General features: G+C 48.1%; 1 protein-coding gene across 1 annotated transcript; it reads left to right on the top strand.

The window, feature by feature from the left end:
- The first annotated feature begins 229 nt into the window (after nucleotides 1-229).
- On the top strand, nucleotides 230-1399 carry LOC135375292 (uncharacterized protein K02A2.6-like). The gene has a single exon (XM_064608058.1). The coding sequence runs from the start codon at nucleotides 230-232 to the stop codon at nucleotides 1397-1399; it is 1170 nt and encodes a 389-aa protein (XP_064464128.1).
- The last annotated feature ends 7847 nt before the right edge of the window (nucleotides 1400-9246 follow it).

Genomic DNA, 9246 nt, shown 5'->3' on the forward strand with positions numbered 1-9246 from the left:
CTTAGCCTGTTTATGGGCTTGTGAGCGCTGGCACGTGTACTTATGGGGGTGACATTTCGTTCTTCGAACTGATCATCAAGCACTCGTGACGCTTTTATCTTCACAAGGGTCTGGTCACCGCCCGCTACGTATTTCACGGTGGTGTGCAAGGTTACTGGCCTATGACTTCAAAGTTCAGTACTACAAAGGCACGGAAAATGTTGTTGCGGATGCATTATTTCGCCTTCCGATGAACGACGAGACTCCTACACAGTTCGAGGAAGAAATTGTATCAGTTGTGACAGGTCCCATCAGTCGAGAAATACTGCAGGAGAAGGTAACAGAGGACTCAACGCTTCAAAGAATCAAGAAGTACGTCGCAGACGGTTGGCCGTCTAAGCAGTGCTTGGAAGACCAAGATATTCCTTACTTTCACGTAAGAGAAGAACTGTCCTGCATTGAAGACATACTTCTCCGGGAAGACCGAATAGTCGTATCAACAGCACTTACAGAAGCGATAGTACAAAATGCTCATGAGTCTCATCCAGGCATAGTGAAAACAAAACAAAGATTACGAGACATCTTTTGGTGGCCTCGCATGGATGCGCAAGTGGAACATGTGGTACGCAGTTGTGGAATCTGCCAAGCCGCGGATAAAACTGCCAAACCGCGAACCCAACCGCTGACTCCCGTACCATTTCCAAGTATGCCGTGGGAGAAGCTTGCAATAGACATCACCGGGCCACTCGAGAAGGCATCACCAGATTGCAGATTTGCGGTAACACTCGTGGACTATTACAGTAAGTGGCCAGAAGTATTCTTCTCCGCTTCTGTCACGTCAGTCACTGTTATCACCTTTCTACAGCAAGTGTTCAGCAGAGAGGGATATCCACAAGAAATAGTCTCTGATAACGAGTCACAGTTCAAGTCAAGTGAATTTGAGAACTTTCTGAAAGAGCGAGGAATTAAACATCTCTGCTCCTCTTTGTACTACCCGCAAGGGAACGGATTAGTGGAACGGTTCAACCGCACTTTCAAACAGTATGTCCAACTGGCATCTTTGGAACGGATACCCCTGCGCACGGCTGTTACAGAGTACCTCGGCGTGTTCAGAACTATTCCCCATAGCACCACTGGTCAGTCTCCAGCGAAACTGCTACATGGAAGACAGCCACGTACGAGGCTAGACATTGTTGGAATCCCGACTCGTCAAGATCCAACAGAAACATTGCAAGCGTTAAGAGAACACGTGGAGCAGAAACAACAGTATATGAAGAGGATCACAGACGAAAGACGTCGAGCAAAAACCACTACTTTTCGTCCTGATGACCTCGTACGCATTCGAATTAAGCCACGTTTCAAAGCAGAACCAACGTACTCGAAGCCGGTCAAGATACTGAAACAGTGCGGGAAGAACTGATATCTTCTCCAAGGCAACATGGTGTGGAACGCCTCGAAGTTAATCCTCGCCAGACAAGTTGACTGCTCTGATAAGCACATCCGCAACGCAGACAAACCAACGGTAGGAGTGGACCTCCACATGAGCTCCCTGTGGCAACATCTGGACCCGTCAGAGAGCCAGCACAACGAACAACCGCAGGCATCTGGCACATCTGCACCACGAACACAAGCACCTGATCAGCAGCGACATGCACCACAGCGAGAAAAACGGAAGGCCCACGCCCAATCCCACACACCAAGACAGTTACGGCGATCTACCAGGAAGAAGTGTGGACCGAATCGTTTTCATTATTAACTGACTTTTTCTGGTGTTTTTTTTTTTTTTTTTGAAGGGGGGGGGGAATGTTGTGATATGAGATGGATGACGAGGAGAAAGAATAAAGGCATTGAGTTGGGAGCACGGACGCTCGAGCACGGCTCATTCTTTGGGACTCGGCGACACCACAGAGGGCCCATATATACTGTGCTTCCATCGTGACTGAGGTTAGGTTAGGTCTGGCGAATACGTATTCCATGTGTCGAGAGGGCCCATGTAGAATGTGCTTCCGTCGTGACTGAGGTTAGGTTAGGTCTGGGGAATACGTATTCCATGTGTCGAGAGGGCCCACGTAGACTGTGCATCCGTCGTGACTGAGGTTAGGTCTGGCGGACACGTATTCCATGTGTCGGGAGGGCCCATGTAGACTGTGCTTCTGTCGTGATTGAGGTTAGGCTAGGTCTTGCGAACACGTATTCCATGTGTCGAAACGGGCCCATGTAGACTGTGCTTCGTGACTGAGGTTAGGTTAGGTCTGGTGAATACGTATTCCATGTGTCGAGAGCGTCCATGTAGACTGTGCATCCATCGTGACTGAGGTTAGGTTAGGTCTGGCGAATACGTATTCCATGTGTCGAGAGCGCCCATGTAAACTGTGCTTCCGTCGTGACCGAGGTTAGGTTAGGTCTGGGGAATACGTATTCCATGTGTCGAGAGGGCCCATGTAGACTGCATCCGTCGTGACTGAGGTTAGGTTAGGTCTGGCGAATACGTATTCCATGTATCGAGAGGGCCCATGTAGACTGCATCCGTCGTGACTGAGGTTAGGTTAGTTCAGGGGAATATGTATCCCATGTATCGAGAGGGCTCTACGTCATGATTGGGCACCAAACCCTGCGAGTGTATCCAGGATACCGTTGTTTGTGTGTCCTTCAGGATGTGGCCCAACTTGAACAAGTTCGTGCTTGTGGTTTGGAATCAAGCACTTGCGAAGTGTCGTCTGATACACGTGCTTGCGGTGTTTGGCGACATCGCGAGATTGGTGTTTCATCACGGTTTCTTCCTAATGTTATGCGTTATTTCCAATAAATTTACGTTTTAGTTACATGAAAAAGGTTGAAAAGTCAGAGAATTGAGTTTTATACTTTTGTGTTTGTGTCATATTTTGGTTCCATTGGGTTGGTGGCGCTGAAGTAGTGGGATGGGGCTTGGAGATAGATCGCGGTAATTATTCGTTGTCGAAAGAGGTAATTTCGTACCAAAATTCACAAATTTTGCAAATCTGTAACAATTTTTGGGCTGTAAAATAGTAAAATTGCATGTAGAGACCGGACGCATATATCGGTTTTCCGTGTTTTTCATGATTTTTTCTTCGTAGAAGCCGCGGTATCGTTACTAAACTATATCCGAAGAAAAGACCAAATCAAATCAAATCAAATCAAATCTACGTGGCCCATGTGACTGGGTGTGACTGTCAATCAAAACAAGTACAAAAGCAAGTGAAAATGTGTCTTTTCAACTTTTGACGTGATGTCAAAATGACGTTGCTGAACTTATTCCAGGCTAAAAAATGGCCAAGGCCGAATTGTGTTGATATGGATTAAGGCAGCGATTGGGAAGTCTACGTGGCTCACGTAACGGCGCGTGACTGTCAGTCAAACCAAGTTCAAAGCGACTGAGAATGCGTCTTTTGAACTTTTGGGCGTGAAGTCAAAATGACGTTGATGAACTGATTTCAGGCTGATAAAACTTCAACACCGGATCGTAGCGAACATCGAAGTTCACAAAAGAAAATAGCGGTTGCTTTTGCTGTGTTGTGTTTGTTGTTCCGCCGCCGGCGTGTTTATCGCGTCCATAACGACGCGCTCGAAATGCCTGACCACGCGTTTCGGCAGCATTACCGGTTGTCACAGGGAACTGTGCGGCGGCTGTGCGACCGTCTACGAGATGCCGAAGGTTTGCTCAGGTACCCTGCAGGTTCCACGTCGCAGAGAATGACTGTGGAGCATCAGGTTCTTTGTTCTCTTCGGTTCTTCGGAACTGGAAGTTTTCAGGGCACTGTGGCCACAGATCGAAACGTGTCTCTATCGCAGAGAATTGTGAGCCGAGCGGTTCGAGTGGTTTCCGTAGCGATTGAACCCGATCTCGGCGATGAGTGGGTGAGCTTTCCACGGGATACCGGTAACATTCCGTCCAACAAGGACTCCTTTACGCGACGGGACTGACGCCTCGCTGGCGCCGTAGCGGCAGTGGATGGAACACTGATCGCAATACTTGGGCCACCGGACACTTCTGCAACCATAACCAAAGACGCTTACTGATGTCGCAAGCAACACTACGCGAGGCTTCAATTTCTTCATCACGTTGAGCCCTCGGCCTCCGAGGATGACGGTGGCGCCCACGCCCTGACGGTGCCGGGGACACGGCAAGCGAATGTGAGGGTACTCCATGCGGAACCAGCTGAGAAAGCACCGGTTAATCTTCTAAAATCTACAAAGAATTCAGAAACACGATTGTTTCACGATCGGTACATTCTGAACACACAGATTCAGCTCATAACGCGGCATAACATACCAAACTGTCATACACTCTCAAAACAGAACTTCGCCGCATAGCGCGCTCCTAGCCAACCATCATCTCGAATGATATCGTTCTCTCCCTAATTTGCTGGAAACAGGAGGCGTACGCCGTTCTTGTGACAATTATGAACTGCATAAGTGTCACAAAAAGGCGTACGCCTGCTGTTTTCGACAAATCAGGAGAAATAACGATGTCATTCGAGATGATGGTTGGCTAGGAGAGTGCTATGCGGTGAAGTTCATTTTTAAGAGTGTACAGAATGTCATTCTTTTTCCTGATGTATTCAAACCGACGCGCCTGGGCTCCACAGAGGGCAACCATGAATGCACGATGTCCACTAATATGTTTCTAAATGACACTTATTGTGTGACACTTATTGTGAATCTGTGTTCGGAAATCATAAGTGTTTGACAAATCTCAAACTTTCAGTTGCCGCAGAGAGACGCAGTGACCGAAATGGAATTAACAACTGGGCAGTTGACAGACTCGAAGATTGTCGGTAACCCTGTCGCAGGCAAGAATGTCTGTGCCATATACTCTGACAGAACCTCACCGCATAACACCACGCTGCTAGCAAACTATCATCTCAAATGGCATCGTTCGCTCCCTTGATTTGTTGAAGGGATACGCCTTTCTGTAACGCTTATGCAATTATGTTAGTTGCACAAAAAAGTGTACGCCCGATTTCTCCTCAAATCAGAAGAGGGAACTGCATCATTCTGCGTAACCATTGGCGTAGAGCGTGCTATGCGGTGAAGTTGTTTTGAGAGTGCATAATACATTTGGTAAAAACCGAGCTTTACCGCACACTGTTAAGACAGAAGTTCACCACATAATTTCCACTAAAGGCGTACGCCCGCTCTGTCCGCAAATCAGAGCCATTGCCGTGTCATTCGGCTCTGCGGTTGGCAAAGAGCTTGTTATGCACTGTTAAAACAGAACTTCACCACATAACACGCTCCTATCCAACCATCATTCCGAATGATATCATTCTGTGTCCTGATTTGTTCAAAACAGGGGGGAGGCGCCTATCTGGGACAGGCATAATGTGTCTCAGATAGGCGCCTCCTCCTATTTTCAACAAATCAATGCACAGAATGATATCATTCGGAATGATGGTTGGGTAGGAGCGTGTTATGTGGTGAAGTTCTGTTTTAACAGTGCATAACAAGCTCTTTGCCAACCGCAGAGCCGAATGACACGGCAATGGCTCTGATTTGCGGACAGAGCGGGCGTACGCCTTTAGTGGAAATTACCACTTATCGAGATTGTCACAAAAGGCGTACCATCTCGATAAGTGGTCATTTCCACTAAAAGGCGTACGCCCCGCTCTGTCCGCAAATCAGAGCCTTTGCCGTGTCATTCGGCTCTCCGGTTGGCAAATAGCTTGTTATGCGGTAAAGTTCGGTTTTTACCAAATGTATTATGCACTCTCAAAACAACTTCACCGCATTGCACGCTCTACGCCAATGGTTGCGCCGAATGATGCAGTTCCCTCTTCTGATTTGAGGAGAAAGCGGGCGTACATTTTTTTTTTTGTGACAACTAACATAATTGGCCATAAGCGTAACAGGAAGGCCTCACATTTTCAACAAATCAAGAGAGCGAACGATGTTATTTGAGATGATAGTTGGCTAGCAGTGTGGTGTTATGCGGTGAGCTTCTGTCAGAGTTTGTGGCATAGACATTCTTGCCTGCGACAGGGTTACCGACAATCTTCGAGTCTGTCAACTGCCCAGTAGTTAATTCCATGTCGTCCACTGAGTCTCGCTGTGGCAACTGAAAGTTTGAGAATTGTCAAATTGGTCAAAATTGTCAAAAACATATTAGTGGACATCGTGCATTCATGGTTGCCCTCTGTGGAGCCCGAGCACAGGCGCGTCGGTTCCATCAACGGCACCACGGCCGACGACCGACAGACGACCGACGAACGACAGACGCCCACCGACGACCGTCCCGCCGACGTCCGTTACAGATGCCTAGGGAGGACCTCGCTTTTCGCACTCTGGTACCCCAGAGCTGCTGCCACTCCGCTTTGCTTCTCTGTGCTGGCCCGGCAGCGTTCACGGCGTTTACAACTGCTCCCATAGGACACGCTTCTGGTCCCTGGCGAATAGCGAAACGTGCTCAGAGCAAGGTCTTGCCGGGAATCGGTGCTGCTCCGTGTAGTTGAGCAGCACGTCCAACTGAGCGTCGGAAACGCGCGGTCCCAGGCAGACTTGTACACGTTACCGAAAAAAAAAAAAAAAACTAAATACGTTACCCGTTACCAAAGCAGCAAAAGAACGCGTTCCCGTTACTTGACAGTAGCGAGTTACTCTTACGTAAACCATGCTATTACAGAGCCACAACCATGTCAAAACCAAAATTGACATGCGCTTTATTTGGTGCAACAATTTACATGGAATTCGCTTTGAAGAATAGTTGGTACCCGAAATGCGCATCGGTTATTTTTGGTGCGTTTCCTCGAGAGAGCCTCTGTGGCAAGACTGCAAAATTGCTGTGGAAAGGCATGGCTGCGTGAAATAGATGATGATGATGATTTGAGTTTTTTTTTTTTGCGCAAAGCATGAAATAGAGCCACATCTGTTTGATGTATGTATTAGAAATAGAATGCGCCTGATTAGTAACGAGGCCGATTTTTCTTTTTTTCTCTGTAAATTCAAGGTCAACAGCTGCTTTTACTTCCTTATTTTTGCACCACTGTTAGGAGGTTACATGACGTAAGCGCGATTGTGCGCTTATGTGAACTGACAAACGCTACACCAACATCTGTAAGCCGCTGTGTATAAGCTGGCTCTTTGCATGACTAACCTTTCCTCTTTTAAAAAAATAAACATGCCCCCCCCTCCCCCGCCCCGTTGCATACCATCAACGCACCCCGAAAGTCGCTGGAGGCGTGTTAGCCTAGCTCAATTGGTAGAGCCCTGGACCGGTAATCCAGAAGATGTGGGTTCGATCCCTACAGCTGGCTAATCTTTTCAGTGACTTTCATCTTTCAACCATCGTAGCTTTCTTTATACCTTTTGGACCAATTCGTTCAGCCTTTCCCAGTTAGTAGCTAGCGGTTAAATACAGGGGTTTCCTCTTTCTCTTGCTTTAGTGATATGCCTGCATGTGCTGTGTAATATTGATACAGATATCCGCTTCCAAGGGCAACCCATTCCAGCATCAGATTCGCGGAAAATGACGGCGTACGCAGATAATGTTATGGTGCTCCTCAATGACACAGCTTCTCTGGCAGAGACTCCCCGTGTGTACGATGCATAACGGTGCTTTATCCGGAGGAATGTTAAATTACGGAACGACCAAGTAGATACCTCTTGGAAGCCGTGTGTCGCAATAACCGCAGGCTTTGCAATGTACCACATCTCTTTAGATCCTTAGCATTGCATTCGACGGGCCTATGCAAAATGGTGGTCAATGGGGGCCGAACCATATGAATTATCATGCCGCGAGCGTGCGTATATAGTGTGCACTGTTTATTGCGGGCGAGTGTGGCATTACAGCCATGTATAAATTGCGCATTACCCAATCAATATTAGCGATGATTCGCACTGCAGAGCACTCTTTCGAGAGAAAGCGACGTAGGGCGATAGCTCGCACTCTGCTTTGTCTTCCTCTTTCCCGGGGAGGACTAAGACCTGCTGATGCTGTCCTAGTGATTACAGGAATTACCATGAGGACCGCGTTGCATATTCTCAGCGGCGACTCGATACTGACTCAAGTGCTCTTGCGGTCGCACTCCTACAACCTACTATCTCCAGCACCCGCGTCGCCCTCGCGGTTCCATACCGCCACCCATGCCCACCATCAAATGCAGGCTGTGCTGTCTGGGCGTTTTCCCTGGGTTTTCCTCAGACGCTTTAAGACAAATGTCGGCACAGTGACCAGTGAAGTGGGCGCAGGACGCACGACCCCCCCCCCCCCTCCCGCGAGCGACATGACACACTGTAAACTGAAACACACCCTTGTGGGTGTAAATGGCTTGTCCTATAACTTACCCCGCTTTTTACACCGTATGGCCTGGAACACCCTTTTTAGAGGGTGCATTCTGTGTAAAACACCTACGAAAGGGTGCTTTTCCTTGAAAATGCCTTTTTTACACCCTTTAAACACCCTTTTAGGAGGGTGTTTAACAATCTTACACCCTTTCGAAAGGGTGTAATAAAATGCCAGGAAGCATTACCGCACCCGGCAGTCCCTGCATTGTGTGCAGCTGCCAGCGCTATAAATGGGAAATGGGCCCACGTTCTCACAGCACCTTCGCCAGCTAGCTATCTAGCTTAGAACTAGCTTTGTCGGCTTGGTTCCACACAGTAAAACCTCCCTAAAAGCTTCCGCGGCAGCATGCCGAGCCATGCAGTCCGACGTTTTTGCTTGTATGTCAACAACCACCCTGGAGACGGCACAGTTCCAGCCGTGGTTCCAACGCACAACCTAACCGGAGCGCAGCGCGTCACAGGCACCCCTCATCGTCCTAGCAACACTGCGAGTGAGTGAGTGAGCAAAAAAAAAAAAAAAAGGAAAAAGAAATGGAAGCAAAATGGTAGGACATGCGTAAGGGAAGAGGTGAAGGTCGCAGCATCGTAACGCCGTCCGTGCTCGTGAAATGAGCGGCGTTACGATGCTGCGATCTTCAGACGATGCCAGCAATGAGCCTGGCACCGTCGGCAGCCTATATTGGCGTACCAGATTGACCATATACTGAAATACAATTTGTTGCGGTACGTTCGTCAAGCGTAGTGTGGCAGAACTCGTTTGTAACGGTGACGGAAATGTGTCTTTGCAATTAACACGTACGCCTGCAACGAGTCAAAGATATCAGCAAACTTCCTGACATCCCTCCCTGTCAAATATTGTGTTTTTAACTCAAGTTATCGTCTATAATGTGATTACCTAATGAGCGGAGCTGTAAGCCAATATAATTTTTCTCTCACGAATTAAAACACAATTTTCAACACCGGTGT

The sequence above is a fragment of the Ornithodoros turicata genome, chromosome 1 (genome assembly GCF_037126465.1).
Source record: "Ornithodoros turicata isolate Travis chromosome 1, ASM3712646v1, whole genome shotgun sequence".
NCBI classification, from domain to species: domain Eukaryota; kingdom Metazoa; phylum Arthropoda; class Arachnida; order Ixodida; family Argasidae; genus Ornithodoros; species Ornithodoros turicata.